The sequence below is a fragment of the Chaetomium fimeti genome (assembly GCF_033439085.1).
Source record: "Chaetomium fimeti strain CBS 168.71 chromosome Unknown B0H64scaffold_15, whole genome shotgun sequence".
Taxonomy (NCBI): domain Eukaryota; kingdom Fungi; phylum Ascomycota; class Sordariomycetes; order Sordariales; family Chaetomiaceae; genus Chaetomium; species Chaetomium fimeti.
This window is the reverse complement of record NW_026944343.1, coordinates 16,545-34,714: the sequence shown is the minus strand read 5'-3', so window position 1 is coordinate 34,714 and position 18,170 is coordinate 16,545. Positions and strand designations below refer to the sequence as shown.

The window sequence follows — 18,170 nt, the reverse complement described above, 5'->3', positions numbered from 1 at the left end:
TAATGTCCTCTAGCATGGGGATTAGGCAAACAGCCACCCATGCGTAGTAGTTTGCTAACAGCCTTTTATTTCTCAACAACAGCCTGTCTTCTTACATACTCACGGTCGAACAAACAATCAATCAATTCTGACAGAACGAGCACACTTTACGCTTTACGAAACGTGCGGACGGAATCGGCCGACTGGACAAGACCTTGCGATCGAAGACCGTGAGCAGAGGCACCCTTGAGACAACAGTTGCATGTTCAGATGTCCGTCGCAACCCCGGATGGCTGTCGGTCGCATGTTTAGACCATTAACTGAGACGAAACAATAGCAGAGCCCCAGAGCCCAACTCACAGCCCTTCACGGCGACAAGAACATAAATAACGGCATCACCACCATGTCGAGCCCCGCGACGACTCAGGCTCCCAACCCCCTTGGCGCCACAGCAACCCCCCACCAGGGCCACCACCCCATCTTCGACCTCCCCCTTGAGCTGTTGTTCATGGTGGCTTCCCACCTAGGAAATGGCTCGTACCTTGCCTTCTCCCTCACCAGCCGCGGCATGCACAGGATCCTGTTCGAGCCTCTCTATACCCGTGACGAGGACGAGGTCGCCGCAACCACCACCTCCACCCCCAGCACCACCACCACCACCACTACTACTATCACCTCGCCCTCTAGCAACGGCGAGACCAGCGCCGCGCCCACCACTATCCCCAAAACTCCCACCGGCACCGTCCCCAACCGCGACGAATCGATCTGCGCCGACTTCTTCGACTGCGAGCTGCAGCCCCATCCCCGCATAACCAACCTGCACCGCGCCTTCTACCACGGCGTGACGCAGAGGCTCCGGCGGCCGATGGAGCTGGCGGAGGCGCTGGGGTGTCAGCGGCCGCACCTGTCGTTTGTGGTGGAGGACTTGTGGGTGATGCTGCCGCTGTACGAGGCGGCGGCGGACTGCGACGTGGGGTTCACGTACTTCCTGCTGCGGCGGTACGCGCCGCTGCTGCGCTACTCGCTGGGCACGGGCCGCATGCTCCACGACGTGCTGCTGCGCGCCCTGCACGCGCGCCGCCAGGGCGGGCCCTGCTACTGGGGCGTCATCTACCCGCTCCTCGACGCCGTCGACCACCGCCACCCCTTCCACCACGACTTCGACGACCGTCTGCTCAAGGTCATGATGCGCTGGGGCGTGCCCCCTTGCTCTGACCATGGCGGCAGCCCGTCCTGCGGCTCCTGCTTCCTGGACCTGGTGGAGATGGCCGTGTCGAAGCGGTTGGTGCGCTTCGGTGGCGTCTCCAAAGACAGGCTGGAACGCTGGATCGATCGCCTGCCGGCCCACCTCCAGAACCGGGTGTATGATATGCTGTGGAAGGTCAGATGTAGCCCCCTGCGGTGGAAAACCGGGAATTCCCAGGTCGGGGGCTCCGAGAGCGAGCACTCAGAGACCAATAGCTCCGATAGCGAGGGAAGCCAGGAGCACGTGGAGGATTGAGTTGGGGGTTAAGCGGGAGGGGGGTTGAAGTTTCGATCCGCCAGGGGACCAGCTCAGGGTTCCCGGAACTCGATTTGTTAGGTTTCAAGTTCCGTAAAGTATATAATTAACTCTTCGTAGCTCTATCACTTTGCGCTCATGATTCTCTGATTGATTTGTGGCAAGCAGTGTCACATATGCGATGTGATGTGTAGTCTAGGCCGACTGTGTTGTCTCCTTGGATGAAAGTTGAAACTGACTACAAGTTAAATAATTGTCAGTATTATTTCAAGCCGACGTCAGTAATATTTTAAGCCTAGTGTTAAATCACACCCAATGGAAGCACGGCCATGGCGTTCACTACCAGACAACATGAAGTACTGTCGGACTCGGAGGCTTCCAAGTTCTAATGATTGGAGTGGTCGATCTTTAAAGCGAGCTGCTTTGCTTTCGTGATTGAACAGAACGCGATGCTCTAAGCTCGCCCGCTGCCATTGCCTTGGTCGAATAGAAAACCCGTGTAATTCGATCCGTGACACTGCCAGGGCAAAGCTCAATCATGCCATCTCATTTTCGAGTTGTTGGCATAACGTGCAGTGCTGTGTAGTCGAGGTTGCAGTGGGGCAGACTCCCGTTTTGAGACGATCGAGACAATGAAGGCCAGGCAGGGGTGTGGATCAGTTTCCCGTCCCCACCACGAGAACCCCGCACGTTCTTGGTTGTAACGGCGTACACGTGGCATGGGATGAAACAAGTCGGCTTGTATCGGGCATGCAGCCCGCAGCCGTCATCCCGCCAAACATGATACACAAATGGTGGTTAAAAAGAAAATCGGTGATGGACGGTGTTGGTATTGGATCGTGTGGGATGGAAAGCGAGACAATGGTGCTTCGTAGTAACGATTTACAATGTTACCCTGGTTAGCTCTGGGTAGGTCCTCAAGTCGGTCTTCCTCAAAACCTGGAGCCAGGAGCTGGGGTACAAGGGGCCATCGCCTTGGCTACCTGTTCCTCTCATTATTATACTTCAGAGAAAAGACCGACATCAACACCGTAAGCCGAGTGTTTTCCGAATTCCCTTCGGTCGAGGATGCAGGTGAGATACTCTTGGCAACCAGCGCGCACGAGCACCGGACCACTTTGCTGCAGTTGGCAGTCAGGGCAAAAGCACGTAGTTATTGCAGAAAGCACACGTAAACGAATTAAAGCAGCATAAAATAGAATGGAAACAAGTCCATCGTTTGCCTTCCTTGTCTCGGCATCAACAGCACGCAGAAGCACTCTGCTGGAACAAGTTGCATCTGATAATGCACTGCGAATACTTTTCTTGATGTTGATGTTTTGTTGATGCAAGGGAGGACGGTGCCATCCATGGATCCCTGCCCGAGGAAAATCTTGCCAAACGCTCGCGGATTCGAATTGGCCCGTCTGCCAGGCTCGATGCCAGGAAGGGGGGTTGCTTTTTCTTCTGGGCTGCAGGGGAATAGGGGCAGGTTGCTTTTGCGCTGCAGGAACGGACCACAGGCTAACGCAGCTCGGCAGCTTCGACATCGCCGCCGGCAGTCGTCAAACACGGCGATGCAACCATAGCACGCAGAGAACAGGAGGTCGGTCGGTTCATATACAGCGTTAATCAAAAATTGATAAAAACTTCAAGATTGCGCTCCCTTCGCCCATGGTTGATTTACCGATTTTCCACCCTCCAACCACGCGACAGTTCCCGAATCTGACAGACTGTTGGCTTTCTCCACTGAACATCAGTGGGTCCCGGGTGCCCAGTGGAAGATCTCGCTAAATTATTGCGGCACCCTTGCATCCAATCGCAGAATCCCAGGGGCAGTGGCACAGTGGGCACCCCATTGTCCAAACGGAACGGGACACAGACGCACACTCTTTACACGTCAGGTCGCTCGCTACGCGCTGCGAAGCCAGTGCATCCCAACAGTGCAGCATTGGCTTGCCGCCGGCTGTGCCCCCGAGATTGGTTCCCGACCAGAGCCTGTGGATGGATGGCGTTGAGCGGCCTGCTTGTGCCACCGCCCGCCTGTTGCTTTTCCCAGCCCCGGATCGCTGCGCTGCCGTTCCCCAGGAGCCGATCATGCCCGCCCCAGACACCACTGCTGCTGCCCGCCGCAGCGGCAGGCGCAAACCCGACTTAAACATCGACACTTCCTCGTCGCCGCCGCCGCCTCCCCCGCCACCGCGTGCTAGAGACCGGGACCGCAACCGAGACAGAGACAGAGACAGAGACCGGGACCGGACCCGGGACAGGGATAGGGACCGAGACAGAGACAGAGAGGGGGACAGAGAAAGAGACAGAAACGCCCTCCCGCATACGCCCACCGGCGATTCTCCCACAGGCGGCCGAGCGGCGCTGCATCTGCAGCCCGAGGGCCAAGGACGGGACACAGCCGACATTGAGACATTCCTCGAGGGCCTCACCCCCGTCGACATCCCGATCGGCATGTCCAACAAAGAAAACGACCGCCCCGAACCACACCGCCCCACCGCCCGCGATTCGCACGACCTCTCGCTGTCCCCGCGCCAGGTTACACGCGACTCGCTCGTCACCAACATGCTGCTCTCGCTCGACCAGCTGTCAATGGGTCAGGTCGGCACCACGTTCGGTCCCTCGACGTCTGCTTTTGACGAGCCCGCCATCTACCCGTCCTACAACGACGACTCCCGTGCCATGACCTTCAATTCGACCTTCAATTCGAGATCAGCCCGCGCCAACGGACACGGGTACTCGTACAGCTCCGATTTTGAGGGCGCCGACGACGCGAGCAGGATATCTTCGAGGGGCCGTCGCAGCAATAGCAGCTCCGGGTACCAACCGGGATTGGGCCGCATCAACAGCATGCGCGAGATCTCACAGCGCAGTCCGGGGCGCGCGCTCCACTCCAGGGGCGGCAAGGGCAGCAAGAGCAGCAGCACGACGAGCGTCGATGCAGGATACGCCCAAGTCTTGGGCAGCCAGCGTTGGGCCCGCGGTTTTGGCGGGAGGTCGTCTAGCTTTGACGGGGAACAGCGCCCCTCGCCCGCCCCGTGGCAGGTCGAATTCCCCAACTCATTTTTCAACGACGGATACGACGCCGCCCCGACCCCGACTGTGCCAGGCGGGCCACGCAAGCTCACCACGGCTCCGTCAATGCCTGTAATGCCTGTGATGCCGCCGTCGGAATCCAGAACGGGCCCGAACTCGCCTGCAAAGGTTGCTGGCCCAGAACGACGGCGCAGTACCCGGTCCTCGAGGAGCGCTACCGTCGGCCGCAAGCCCGAACCCAAGTTCAACCCATTACGCGATGCACCGCCGCTCCCAGTCCTCGATCTTGACTCGGCACCCGCCCCACATGTCGGGTATGAAAAGGCAAAGGATGTGCTCCCGCCGTCATCCATGAGCGTGACCCCACAACCGAAAGAGAAACAAGGCTTTTTCAGGCGCATGTTCGGGTCGTCCAAAACGGCCGTATCGAGTGCGGCCTCTTCGCCCCAGGTCTCGACCTTCTCGCAGCCCAAATCCTCCACCCCGCCACCCCGCGAGTCACAACAACCGACCGCTCATACGCTGCAAAAGAAGACATCCTCCTTCTTCCGGAGGCGGAAGCACTCGGTTACGGATACGGAACCGCCACCGATGCCGGTCGTGCCCGTGGTCAAGCTCCCTCCTGATAGGGTCGAGGCACTCTCTGCAAAGCCCGAGCCGAGCCCCATCACCAGCCTACGCCGGGCCATGGACCCATTTTTGCAGGAAAGCCCACTCTCCTCCTCTGTACAGACGTCTGCCGACATCCCGTTGCCTTCCATTGAGCCCCACGAGGCTCAGGATAACACAGGGCGGAGCGCCGTCGAAGAGGATGAGAGTCGCATGCCGAGGGGTTTCTCGCCCGACTATGAGCCGAGCCCGAAAGCCGTCATTCGCAAAGTTGACCCCGAGCCTACGGGGCCCCGTCCCGCCGGCACTCCAACCCGTCAGCCTGCAGACACGCCTGCGGATTCGCCGCCCAAATCGTTCCTGAGGGACAACAGCGACAGCGAGGACAGCCCCGTGCGGCAGCGCAAAACGCCGCGTTCTGAGCCCCGTGAGAAGGGCCTTAAACCGGAGCCGCGGCCAGATGGCCGCTCACGATCACCCTCACCCGCCGTGTCCAAGTCCAGGAGCGTCCCCAATCTGAACAGGGAGGCCCGATTGTCGGCGCGGGCGGAGCCGAAGCTGTCGCCATCCATTCCGGCCGACCGCCGGGATTCCAACACACTCGGCCTGACACCCGAAGTTGGTGGTGGAATCATGTATAAGCATAGTGTGCCGAGCTTGCGGATCGACAGCGCGGAGCCCAGCCCGAAGGGCATGGGGACCGGTGAGTCAGTTAGCCAGTCGGCCAAGTCGATTGACGAGCCCGAGGTTGTGGTCGGCGACCCCACCGAGGATGATCGTCAAAAGGCACAAAAGATATTTGAAGGCAACGAGGAGTTCATACAGAAGGACAGAGCAGCAGCCTGGATGGGCGAGGAGGGCATCGTGCGCCAGCGGACCCTGCGAGCCTACATGGAGCTCTACGACTTTGAGGGCCAGAGCGCCGTGGCCAGCTTGCGGCAGGTGTGCCAGCGGCTACTCCTCAGAGCCGAAACGCAGCAGGTCGACCGCATCTTGGTCGCCTTTTCGAAGCGGTGGTGTGACTGCAACTCCAACCACGGCTTCAAATCTACCGGTACGTCCCTATCAGACGCTCTTGCGTTGATGGTTGCTAACTACTCTCAAGACGTCATTCACACCATTTGTTATTCGATCATCCTGCTCAACACCGATCTCCACATGGCCGACATCGACCACAAGATGACCAGGAGCCAGTTCATCAAGAACACCATGACAACCATCAGGCAGGCTGTCCTGGACTCGGTCCCCGATGCGTTCGATCGGCCCAGCATCCTCCCGGGTAAGGGAAATTTGGATGGTGATAGCCGCACATCCGACGAGTTCAAGCACAACAGCTTCCGAGCATCTTTTAAACCGCCTGCGCGGCCTAATTCGGCCCTGGGCGTCTTCTCCGACCAAGCACCGGGCGAGAGCTGTGGCCCGCTTGTCAAATCGCCGTTTGACGGGCCGCTCCGCGCCTGGGAGAACCAGGTCGAAATTGTGCTCAAGGACATCTACGCTTCGATTCGCGACGATCGCCTGCCGCTCTTTGGCGCCGACTCTACCCCGCAGACCCCCAGCAGCCTCTCGGTCATGGGAATGCTTAAGCGGACGCCCAGTGTGCTAAGCAAAGCACCATCGGAGAGCGTCGCGTCTAGTCGGGGGAGGGTTTCCGAAGTGGCCAAGGCGAACTCGTCGAGGTGGAACTCCAAGAGCCGCTCCCGGCCGAGAGGCTTTAACACCGGCTTCTCATCGAGTAGGACTAGCTTTGAGGATGGCAACTCGGTCTGGACGCCCACCGACTCGTCTGCAACCTGGAGCAAGCTCTCGCTCGGCAGAACCCACACGTCCATGTCGATGGACTCCTTCGGCTCATCGTATCCCCGCGGCGACTTCCACCAGTCGATCGGCTTTGCCAATGCGCTGAGCCAGGCCATCATCCGCGAGGACAGCGCGCTCGAGTCGCTCAAGGACGAGGTTAAGAGCGAGCAGCTGCTCGAGGACGAGTCCTTGGAGCTTGCTGGCCCGCCCTGGGTCAAGGAGGGTATCGTTACCCACAAGCACCATCTTGACGGCATCGACAAGCGGGCTCGGGACCGCAACTGGCAAGAGGTGTTTGCTGTCATCCAAAAGGGGCAGCTAAGCCTCTTCTCTTTCACGCCAAACAAGTCCCTCCGCCACAAGAACCGCCGGGGACTGGGCGCGAATCCACCCAAGGGCGCCGTGGTCGGCGGCGGCAACTGGCAAGACAACGCCACCAACCAGGGCACCTTCTCGCTCCGCCAAACCCTCGCCTCGGCGCTCCCCCCACCGGGCTACTCCCGCGCTCGCCCGCACGTCTGGGCCCTCTCCCTCCCCACCGGCGCCGTGCACCTCTTCCAGGTCGGCACGCCCGAGATCTGCAAAGAGTTCGTCAGCACCGCCAACTACTGGAGCGCCCGCCTCAGCACGCACCCGCTCGTCGGCGGCATATCCAACATCGAGTACGGCTGGAGCGACGCCATCATCAAGAGCGGCACGACCGCCTCCACCACCGCGGCCGCCAACGACAGCACCACCAGCGTCAACGGACGCCCGCCGAGCAGCGCCAAGGGCCACTCCCGGCCAGGCAGCGCCGTCAATGCCGCCGCCGTCGCAGCCGCCAACATGGCCGGCATCGGCCGCTCATCCATGCAATCCGGCCGTTCCATCCGCTCCGCCTCATTCGACTTCGCCGTGCGCCCGGGCTCCGGCTCCTCCGGCGTCCTCGGCGGCACCCTCCCCCGCCACCTCACCAACACCTCCACGCACAACCACCACCACCAACCGCCCACCGGCGGCGGCGCCCCCTCCTCCTCCTCCTCCCACCACAAGCTCCCCGGCGACCGGATCCACATCACGGACTGGACGCCGCCCACGCAATCCATGCGGCCCTCCCCGCTCGCCGAGCCGGAGCAGCTCGACTCGCTGCTCGCGTACGTGCGCTCCATCGAGGCCGACCTGCAGGCCCACAACGCGCTGCGCTCCCCCATGCTCGGCGCCTTCTCCCCGCGCAGCGCCAACGCCGCCAAGGCCATGACCAACTGGGAGCGCAAGAGCGAGTACCTCCTGCGCGAGATCGTCAAGTTTCGGACGTATGTCGATTGTCTGAGGGGGGCGGGGGAGAGGAAGGCGGAGATTTATCGCGAGCGGGAGGGGGTGAGGCGCGCGGCGAGGGGGGAGGTGGAGGATGGTGAGGGTGAGGGTGATGGTGAGGGTGATGGTGATGGTGAAGTGGGGGGGTTGGGGGATAAAGGGGTGGTGGGTGGGGTTGGGGATGAGGAGGTTGTGGTTGGGGGGTTGGGGGTGCCGCCTTCGGGTTGGGGGAGGTGAGTTTGGATGAGGGCTGCTTTGGGGTTGTGTGTGATCTTGGGTTTTGGGGGGGGGGGGGGGGGTTGGCGTTGGAGAAAGGGTGATGGGAGTTGGTATGCACGATGCACAGGGGTTGATGAGGAGTTGGGTAGGATATGGGTATGACGGTGTAGTGTGGTTGGAAAGAGATCACGTGTTGGGTTAAGGTGTGTGAGAGAAGGTTGTGGCGATGAAGGAGCAACGTGGGAAAGCTGGGCAGGAGGAGGATGGGTCGTGCATGACGCAATGATCGATAGACTTGGTCTTGGTTACGGGGGTGCGGCCCCTTGGGTTGGAGACGACACTCGACTGTCTCGCTTTTTCTTTTGTCAATTCCTCGCTGTTGTTTCTCCCTTGCGGAGCGAGCGGGTTCCAGTCTGACGGCAGAGCAGAGCACAGCACAGCGTGTCGTTCCATTGTTGCAGCATAGCGTTCTTTTCTGTGGGGGCCATCGTTGGCTTTATTTCCCTATATAATATATATACGTGTACTTCTAATGTAGAGGATAGTCTCACATATTCATGTCATTACGGCCAGGGTCGGGGTCTTTGGTCCAGAGGATATCTCATTAATTACACATTGTTCAGCCGTAGGGGCGGTGATGAAATGCGGGAACAAACCAGTTGTTGCCTTGAAACTATAACTCCGTCAACACTCTCTACGCTTTCCCCTACCTTTCAAACTCCTGGGCTGCCTGCCCTTCGACAACGCCTGACTCCTTGTACCCTGTTGGCCTATTAATTAGTTATTAACCAACGCCCTCCATCTCCCAATCTCCGATTCCCAACTATTCACAAACCCCCCCCTTCACTCACTCACCTGCCTCACCCACCACCACCATCACATTATTACACCCCTATGCACAACACAACGCCACAACCACCACCCACCACAACAACAACAACACACACAGACACTCACATACTAAACCTCCCCCCCAACCACCACCCGCCCCCCCCACCCCCTTGGAACTGCCCCTGCCCCTGCCCCTGCCCCTGCGGCGGCGGCAGCAGCGACGCGGCCCACGCCTCGCCGACGCGGCGCGCCCACGCCAGGCCGGCCGCGCCCCCGGCCCGCTGCCAGCTGACGGCGCGCGCCTGGTGCAGCACCTCCGGGTCGGTCCGGTACGCGCCGCCAAAGTAGCCCGTGTGCGTCGGCCCGTCGTACAGCACGTCCCGTATCAGCTCGGCTGCTTCGGGGTCGGCTGCGGGGTTGGGGTCGGCTTCGGTTGCGAGGGCTGCTAGGGCTGGAAGGGCTGGAAGGGAGGGTGGGGAGGAGGGGGAGGGGTTGGGGTTGGTGAGGGTGTGGGTGAGGGTGGTGCTGGATGGTTGGTTCTTTTTCTTTTTTTGCTGTTTTCTGGTTGTCGTTATCGCCTCGCGCTTGACTGGGGCGCTGTGCCAGTGGTAGCCGTCTTGGCGCCAGAGGTCGATGGCTTGCTCTTCGAGGAGCCAGGTCAGGGAGGAGAAGTGGTTTCGGGAGCGGCGAGGCCCGCTCGTGTTCCGGGCGCTCGCCCGGGGTGGTGCCGCTGGTGTGATGTCTACGTACGGTGGGGGCAACTCCTGTGGTGCTGCGAGGGCCGGTGGTGGTCCGGGGGGGCTTCTAGTGTAGGCCGGCGGGGCGATGTAGGGAGGTGGCGGGCTGCGCTGGCGACTGTTTTGTTGGCTCCGATTGTCGTCTTGCTCTGGCCCGGACGGCGTTAGAAGCACACGGCGCCCATTCGGGATCGGGAAGGCTGATTGACCACTGGGGATCTGCCAAGAGTATCGTGGGGAAGGTGTGAGCCCCGCGTTGGGAGCTGGAGGGTCGATGTAGTGGTGGTCGTCCGGGGTGCAGCGCAGCTCGAGGACGAGATCTCCCAGCCGAGGCTGGAGCTGGATAACTTCCTCGGCCTCGGGTCGTAGGATTCTCCGCCTAAGCGGTGGCGGGGGTAGGAGTCCGTCATCTTCTTCCTCCCTTGCCCGCTTCTTGTCCTCCCAGGAGCTGCTCTGTTCCTGGAACCTTCGCAGCATCTTGTGGTTCTTGTTCAAGCGCGCAGCTCTCACGGGATTCCACATGGGGTCCATGAGCCGGTTCCTCATGGTATGGAGTTCCTCGGCAGATAGAAAGATGCGCGACTCCATCAGGTGACGGTGGCAGGGGAACGGCAGCACGCTGGGTTCCGGCCGTAGGGGCGGGTTTGGGTTGTGTCGAAACCCGGTGGTGAGGTTTATTACCTGCTCCCACTTGGGTTTGTACCAGACCTCGCACCCTTGGTAGCAAGGTTCGTGCCTGGTGCGGCCATTCCCTATGGGTGTGACACGATCGGGGCATCCACAGAGGTAAAACTGGTAAAACCAATGGCAGTCGCACACGGTGCGGTTCCAAAGGAGCGGTGCTTTCCCTGGTCTTCGAAATGGCTCGGTTCGAATGTCCATCTTGTCGGTTCTTCTTTCAGTGTTTTGCTGTCTCGGCTGTGTGTGATATTGGTAGCTAGCCTTGTCCTGAGAATTGAAACGTGTTCCTTACCGTTCTAGTTCTTGTTTTTCTGAGACAATGTCGTTTTTAAAGGTTTTGCGGATCCGGGAAGAGGGCTCAACAGGCGGCAGGCGGCAGTGCTTAAGAGGCGCTCCGTTTTCGCTGCAAGCATCGGTTCCCCAATGAAGGCGGCATAGATAATGGGGATGTTCGGTTGCAAAACAATCGGATTGTCATGTTCCGGCGCTCTGGGACAAAGGAGACGAGACGCGATGGCATTGTTTGGAGGGTTCTGTAAGGACAAAGAATCTCTCAGGCCCCGAATCGGAAGTCGGCACGAAACTATTACCGTCGAGAGATTAAACCAAGCTCCTTTGTCCCAGCGACCCCTGAGGAAGAAGGCGCTACCATCATGCGTAACCGAGATCCCAGAAATACCGTGTCCCCGTGTATTTCAGCCACGGCTCCCGAGACAGTCGGGTCTCGAAGAAATTGACCAACGCCCCGGATTAGGGTCTCCAAGGGAGTGACCGTCATGTGTTTGAACAAGTCCTTGTTGGGGGCCGATGTTAGCGTCTGTAAAAAGAGGGTCAGTTGCTCATTCCACGAATTTCACTCCTTCAAAACTCAACTGAAGATGGATGGGGCCACGTACCCAACACGGCAGGTGCGAGCGCGTTAATCTGCATGTCTGCCTGCTCGATAATCCTCGCCGTCGACCGCACCAGCCCCACCACGCCAAACTTGCATGCCGCATACAAAGGCGCAACCGGAAGCGGATACAGGCCCGCGTTAGATGCCGTGCAGATGATGGATCCTCTCGACGCCCCTCCCGCTCCCGGTTTGGGCTTCTTATTCATGTAATGCACCGCCAGGTTCACCGCTGTCCGCCCAAAAAACGAAAGTCCAAAACCTCAGGTCAGCAACTCTCACCAAACACATTGAAGCCCGGCCAACGCAGGAAACACGTTCGCACTCACAGTAAACCGTCCCCAGCAGGTTCACCTCCAGCGTCGCCACCCCCGGCCTCGACCGACCCTCGTCCTCCCCCCCGCCACCCCCATCGAGCGGGAGCCTCACCAGCGTCGTGGCCCCTTGCTCCGACACCCCCGCATTCGCCACCACGACATCGAGGCGGCCCCCGTGCTCGTTGAAAGCCTGTTGGAACGCGGCCGCCTGCTCATCCCAGGACGCGACATTGCACGGGTGGAACGACACGGCCGACCGCGGGAACTCGGCCGCCACCTCAGCGGCCACGCCGGGCCCAGTAGCGGCGTTGAGGTCGAGGATGGCGATGCAGTGCCGATGCCGCTGGCGCCGCCGGTGACGATGATGGACTTGGCGGCCATGGGGTCGGGCTTTGGTGGCTCGTAATGTGCGATACTCTGCGCGGGGAAGGGTGGGGTCTTGCTGTGACTGAGAATCGACGGGACGGTGGAATGGACGTTGTCCGGATAAGAACGCCGTTCGCTTACACAATTGCCGTGTGGGCCGCGCCGGGAATGCTCCTCCGGGGCCCGCCTCCAACCCGAACACCGCATGCCGCATTCGGGTCGGCAGTTAAGGACCTCGGCCAAAACAACGCCGAACTCTGATAGAGAGGGAACGTACGAAAGTAAAAAAAGATCAACTCAAGCAAAAAGAAATGAAGAAAAAAAAACCAAAGTTAAACGAAAACAAATAAAAGAGATCGAGTATAAGGAAGGAAATAACTCGCAAAAAAAATAAAAGCAAACGAGAAAAGTGGACGAGAAAAGGAGACGAAAATAAGAAATAAAAAAAACGAGAGGAAAGAAAAAACGAAACAAGAAACAAGAAATGGAAACGAGGAAAAGAAATCGAGGATTAAACTCGAAATAACTAGGTAGAGTCAATGGGGTATTCGGGTTTTGGGGCAGCCTCAGTCATTTCGTCCCTAAGTCGAGGTTTGGTCTCCTACGACAGCGGACGGCCAGATCTTTTCGTCAACCGTGGTTCGCAAAATTTGGTGGGTTTTCGAGTGCTTCTTCACCCGGACCACTTCGACCGGGTGCTCGGTTTTCTCCGTCCAGACCATTTGGTGGTCTTTGCCAAAGCTTGAGAGGTTCGGACCGAGCTTTGCACACCAGAACAGGCGGCCTGCGTTTTCGCCCAACGAGTAGGCGGACGGCAGACCCGAGTATGGATGCGGCCCCATTACCGCGTCATCTCCGCTATATTCGTCGTACGCGTCGTCCTCGTCCTCGTCGTCCTCATCGGGATCGTAGGCTTCGCGTAGCATGAACATGTTGTAGATAGCGTAGATGCCATCCGTACGCCCGGACGGACTCAGTCTCGCCACCGCGACGAAGCCGGTATTCTTCCACCTGGAGTCGGGCAAGTCGCTCTCCCCGTCGGTCCAGGGACCCCGCCGGCTTTTTCTGCGTCTGCTATATTCGAGTGTCCCCAGCTGGAAGCATACGAAGCCGGGCCCATCGGTGTTATCGCCCCTGCCCGGTCGTGTCGATGCTGTGGATAAGTCGGGATGTGGGATCGGTCCAAATGTACTGTCACGGCAGGATACCGCTCGTGGTTGGACCGTCAAATTCACTCCAAGGAAACAACATCTTAGCAGTAGATCGCTAGAGTGCACCGTCGCAGGAACCTCCCGCGGATGGGCTGGGAGACTGGGAACTTCCACCATAAGACGGTAGATAATATTGCCATCGAATCCCATCGGGACGACGACGCTAAAACGAAACGTGTTCATAGCTTCGAGCAGCTCATCGCAGACCTTGTTGTTGAAAAAGCTTATCGAATCGACTTGTCTAACAAACTCCTCCTCTCTCAACCGGGCACGGCACGCCGCACGATCGCGGGTGTATTTCCAGTTGCGATATGCTTGTCGCTCTAGGGGTTCGGGGAACCAGCGGCGAATGTTACCGAGGCCTGTAGAGAGAGTGTGCTCCGCAATCTCGCAGCGGACGGCTTCAAACTTCTGCAATAATGGCTTCCACTTGTCAAATGAATACTCTGCCATGGTAGCTGCTAAGCGATGTTACCAACCTGACCCGGCCCAATACACCATGTTCAATGGTTGAGGATCATTTTGAAACTAAGCGGATTGTTAATGCTGTTGTCATTCGGTTTAATAGATTCTATCCTTATGCTCAACACATGATCAGAAGAAAGCGGTATGGCCACGCGCCTCGACAGGGCCATTTTTGGACTCAGGGGAGAATGAAGTATCGATCCTCTCTTTTCCATTTAGCGATGCTAATCAGGTACATATTATGTTGCAAAAGAGATGAGACGGAAGATGCGGAATGTGGGTCTGAAATCCCCTCCGGCGTTTGAACCGGATCGAACAGGTTTGGAAGAAAATGAAAGAGATCTTACGTAGAGAATCCTCATGCCTGTAGTTCCTCAGGGACAGTGAGCCAAAGAGAACAAAGGTGGCAGATACCATGAAGGTTAGGTACGTGAGAGAGGGTACTGCAGGGCTTTATCGACTAGCCGGTTGAATCGATGCTAGACGCCAACTGCTATTCGAAACGCAAAGGGTGAATATAGGTACCAAATAGTAAAGCGTTGTTGAGTAGGTAGGTAGCTTCAATTTAAATGGATTGCTGAGCAGTTTGGCTATGAACTAGGTGGGTTGACCGTAACTACCTTACCTATACATACCTAATGTACCTACCGCCGCGGGGCTCTATAGGGGGTGGCATTCTATGCCTGGCCCTGAAAGGCACGCCAAAAGATATGCCACTCGCTGCAAGATGCTATGCCAACCAGGTCCCACTTTTTCCAAAACAATTCGCACCCCCTATTGAAGCCTCTGAAGCGCCCTGAATCAATTGCCAGTAACCACCAAGAACTTGACCACTGAATCGCGGAACGAAGAGAAATGGGCACAATCACGAATCGAACAGGGGGAACGCGCGAAGAGAGGGAAAATGATCAATTGAACTACTGACTAGACTAAACTACGAATGATGACTGATGCTCCTTCTTTGCGAGAAGACAACTATATAGTTGTCCCGAGTTGGAAGCGACGATGTTATATTTGGTGGGGAGGGTGGCATAGCATGTTGACATGGCATAGCATCTTGGCCTCAGCATGCCATGCCACCAAACTAATTTTCCCACTACGGTAGGTAGTCTGGAAGGGATATCTCTTTCCTTAAGCAGGGATGAATTTCCCTTAAAGGCGAAAACTTGATGAGTTTTGAGACTCGGTGTGGGATAACCATGTATTTCCTTCTCCGTTTCACCCGGCTTCCCCGGGTTCTTATTTCACGCTTGCAATTCTATCTCCCTGTCCATAATGGATGCCAAAGGGAGAGCGGGTTAACAAGGGGGGGACGTGCATAGAACTCAGAGGAGGACCCGCACAGTCACGGCAAGCAGAGATGATAGGGGTTGGCTTTGTGAATACCACTGTTCATGGTGTTAGATCAATGCCTAACAGCCTTTGTAAATAGGTACGTACCAACATCGTCTTTATGGTTATTGCTCATTGCGCAAACACCAAAGGAATCACCTAGTTTGTTTACTTTCCCAAGAATACTTGAAGGTATCCCCTTCCCCTTGCCCAACTACAATTCCCAACAGAGCTGCTTCTCTCTCCCTTCTAAGACATCACACAGAGCGGCTTCTCTCTATTCTGGCCCCAAAACCTCGACAGAGCTGTATTTTTTCAATGTCTGATTTACTTACGCGAGCAGATTTCCTCCGAGTTGAGGAGACTGTGCTGAATGGTCCCGATCTCAAGGAGATGAAGCACCCCCCGAAACGTCAGAAGCTTCGCGGGACAGTTACGGTTCAAATGAAGCCGCTAAAGGTTCTCAAGAGGGCCGGCCTGGCGTTGGTGGAAGACATAGACAGCTTCATAGCCACCGGCCTTACCGAGAGTAAAAGCACGAAGACGACAATTTATTTTGTCCGAGCCGCGTACTTTTACGCGTGTTGTCTGATCATCGCCCCGTTCAACCGCATCAAGGACATAACATCCGATGCCACCGGGGTGGAATATCAAGACTTCACAACCCAAGTATCGGACACGGAAACGGTTATCAACAAGGTTGAAGATGGCCTCGGACGCCTGGCTCTTGCAACCGAGAGATGGGGCCTTGACACACAATCGTTCCGCAACCCCACTTCTGTCCCAACCGCCTCCCCTTACCAGCTCCTGTTCGAAGCCCTGTTGGAGAGCGAGGAGGTCGTACAGAAGCTCCAGGACTCTCAAGATGACGCCGACCTGCTTCGTAATATACGGCTCCTATTCCCCGGCGTGCACTTTCCGGCCCAGAGCCAAGACCGACAGGAGCTGGGGGACGGACGGCCTGTCACGGTATTCGCATCGGTGTACCACAAGGACGACGGCACCAAGCGCTTCCTCTTCGGCTGCAGCAAGCCGGACTGGACGGGATTCGAGGCCATTGCCGTATTGACCAAAGACTTGCGGGACACTCGGCTGAAGGAGTGCCTCCCCTTGAGCGAGCCGGCCTTCAAGGCGCTGAAGGCCATGGAGAAGAGGCTCGAGGATGAGGCCGCCGCGAACAACCAAGGTCAGCCCAATCACAGCTCCCTATCGCCAGAGCAGAGAAAGGAGGACGAGAGGGCAGCCCTCCAGTCCTTGAGGGAGGCCGTCGGGGAGGCGATGAGAGAGGACGAAACGTTCCTCTGGACGGACCAGGTCGGCATGGCATTCTCGACCCCGTCCTGGACGCACAAGCCGGCGTGCTACGTCTGCGCTAGCACGATGGGGTACCAAGACCCGGGGGCTGAGACCAACGGCAACAGCGAAGCTCGCTTCTCTACGCATCAATAGGATGATCGTAGGGGTAGCTTCGCCTGTGCCGAGTCGGAGGCATACTTACAGGCCAGCCGCGAGAACGTCTTGGCGGGCAAGGGGCCACGGGGTGAACAAAGGTCTGAATGAGCCAGAATGTTGAGGATATGGCGAAGGGCTGAGCCGAGGCGGCGGGGGTTGAGCCTGGATGGTGAGCGAAGGTTCTTAATGGGCGAGAGTGTTGAGGGCATGGCTAAGTGGCGAGCCGGGATGGCGGGGGCGAGGTGGGATGGCGGGAGCGGGAAAGGGGAATGCTAGCACGGGAGGGAAGAAATACAGAAGAATGTTTTGCGGTTTGTGGTTTGCACTCTGTAATCGCGGAGCCCAAGACATTGTTGATTTAGAGGCGGACATCTGGGACTGTACATTTTTGATCGTTGGACTGGATCTGTACCTAAGGTAGGTAGTGTATTTATTCTGTGGTTTCCTTCGCTCAGAACTGAGCTACCCGTGCCACGCCCCACATTGACTGGCCCTCGCAAATCACTCGCACCAGTAAACTGGTGCTCACGTGCCATTTAACCAGCCCACCCATATGACCACTTTCTCGACATAACTATCTACAACCTGCGCAACAACCTCCCACCCTGTTCAGAATCAACAACAAATGCAGGCTCCAGTTTCCCAGTCAACCGCCAAAATCTGGCCTCCTTTACAGTAGCTGTAAATACCCGTTTGGCTGTATTGCGGGCCCGTTTCTCTGTAGCCTCTAACAGCTTCCTTGCCTTAGCCAGTTCGTCTTCCTTCTTTTATACTACCATCTGGCACCCCTGAGCCACAGTCAAAACCCCCCCTGATTACAGGGCTATATTTTTGTTGTTTCGACGTACCCTTTGTACTGTATCGGCCAATTTCGTCCTCCCGAGGTCCCTCTTTGTTTGGACCAGCTCTGTGGCTGTAGCTAACGAACCCCTGATAAACCGGCCTAAGTCGCCTGCAAAGTCGGGATCTAGGGTATCGTTATCTTTAAGAACGGCTTCTAACCGGTCTGTAACTTTGTTGATTTGACGGTGTGACGAACCTGTCTCTGGACCCGTCCTGTTAGGGTTCAGTATCGGTCGAAGGTATTCTCTCAAGGGTGCTTAGGTTCGGTGCAGCCAAAGGGTGCACAACAAAGACTTGTCTCAACAGTAGGCTCTCGAGCTTGTAGCGAACTGTAGTTGTGATTGCTAACTGGAGAACTCCCAGAGCTCTCCAGAACGAGTGACTATATACTGTCTAATTTCTGGGTGCTTAGTCTGCTCAGTTGCTGAGCACACTGAGCACACTGCTCACCCTGCTCAGTTGCTGAGCACACTGAGCACACTGCTCACCCTGCTCAGTCGCTGAGCGCACTGAGCACACTGCTCATTGGTTATGTTAATGATTGGTCCGGGGCGCCCCGCGCCCCACTCCTGTGCTTCCAGCTCAGTGGTCGTGACACGATGCCCCCTCTCCGTGGCT

General features: G+C 57.6%; 5 protein-coding genes across 5 annotated transcripts; 3 read left to right on the top strand and 2 right to left on the bottom strand.

The window, feature by feature from the left end:
- Positions 1–382: 382 nt before the first annotated feature.
- B0H64DRAFT_447426 (uncharacterized protein) lies at positions 383–1,480 on the top strand (the record flags this gene model as incomplete). Its single annotated transcript, XM_062806999.1, has 1 exon — positions 383–1,480. One exon carries the CDS (start codon positions 383–385, stop codon positions 1,478–1,480), a length of 1,098 nt encoding a protein of 365 aa, XP_062653636.1.
- A 2,076-nt stretch (positions 1,481–3,556) lies between these two features.
- B0H64DRAFT_378876 (uncharacterized protein) lies at positions 3,557–8,587 on the top strand (the record flags this gene model as incomplete). Its single annotated transcript, XM_062802611.1, has 3 exons — positions 3,557–6,167; positions 6,219–8,303; positions 8,553–8,587. 3 exons carry the CDS (start codon positions 3,557–3,559, stop codon positions 8,585–8,587), a joined length of 4,731 nt encoding a protein of 1,576 aa, XP_062653635.1.
- Positions 8,588–9,378: 791 nt separating this feature from the next.
- On the bottom strand, positions 9,379–12,244 carry B0H64DRAFT_453040 (uncharacterized protein; the record flags this gene model as incomplete). The annotated part of the gene is made up of 5 exons (XM_062807220.1): positions 9,379–10,452; positions 10,504–10,930; positions 11,337–11,467; positions 11,548–11,798; positions 11,896–12,244. Coding segments are annotated over 5 exons (2,232 nt in total), but the record flags the coding sequence as incomplete, so codon positions are not given.
- A 491-nt stretch (positions 12,245–12,735) lies between these two features.
- Positions 12,736–13,913, bottom strand: B0H64DRAFT_368915 (uncharacterized protein; the record flags this gene model as incomplete). The annotated part of the gene is made up of 1 exon (XM_062801991.1): positions 12,736–13,913. One exon carries the CDS (start codon positions 13,911–13,913, stop codon positions 12,831–12,833), a length of 1,083 nt encoding a protein of 360 aa, XP_062653633.1. The 3' UTR covers positions 12,736–12,830.
- A 1,519-nt stretch (positions 13,914–15,432) lies between these two features.
- B0H64DRAFT_413452 (uncharacterized protein) lies at positions 15,433–17,204 on the top strand. The gene has a single exon (XM_062804976.1). It carries the CDS (start codon positions 15,576–15,578, stop codon positions 16,704–16,706), a length of 1,131 nt encoding a protein of 376 aa, XP_062653632.1. The 5' UTR covers positions 15,433–15,575; the 3' UTR covers positions 16,707–17,204.
- Positions 17,205–18,170: the final 966 nt, after the last annotated feature.

Bases quoted from the DNA above. Each gene is read 5' to 3' on its own strand.
- B0H64DRAFT_413452 (XM_062804976.1), top strand. From the start codon at position 15,576: ATGTCTGATTTACTTACGCGAGCAGATTTCCTCCGAGTTGAGGAGACT.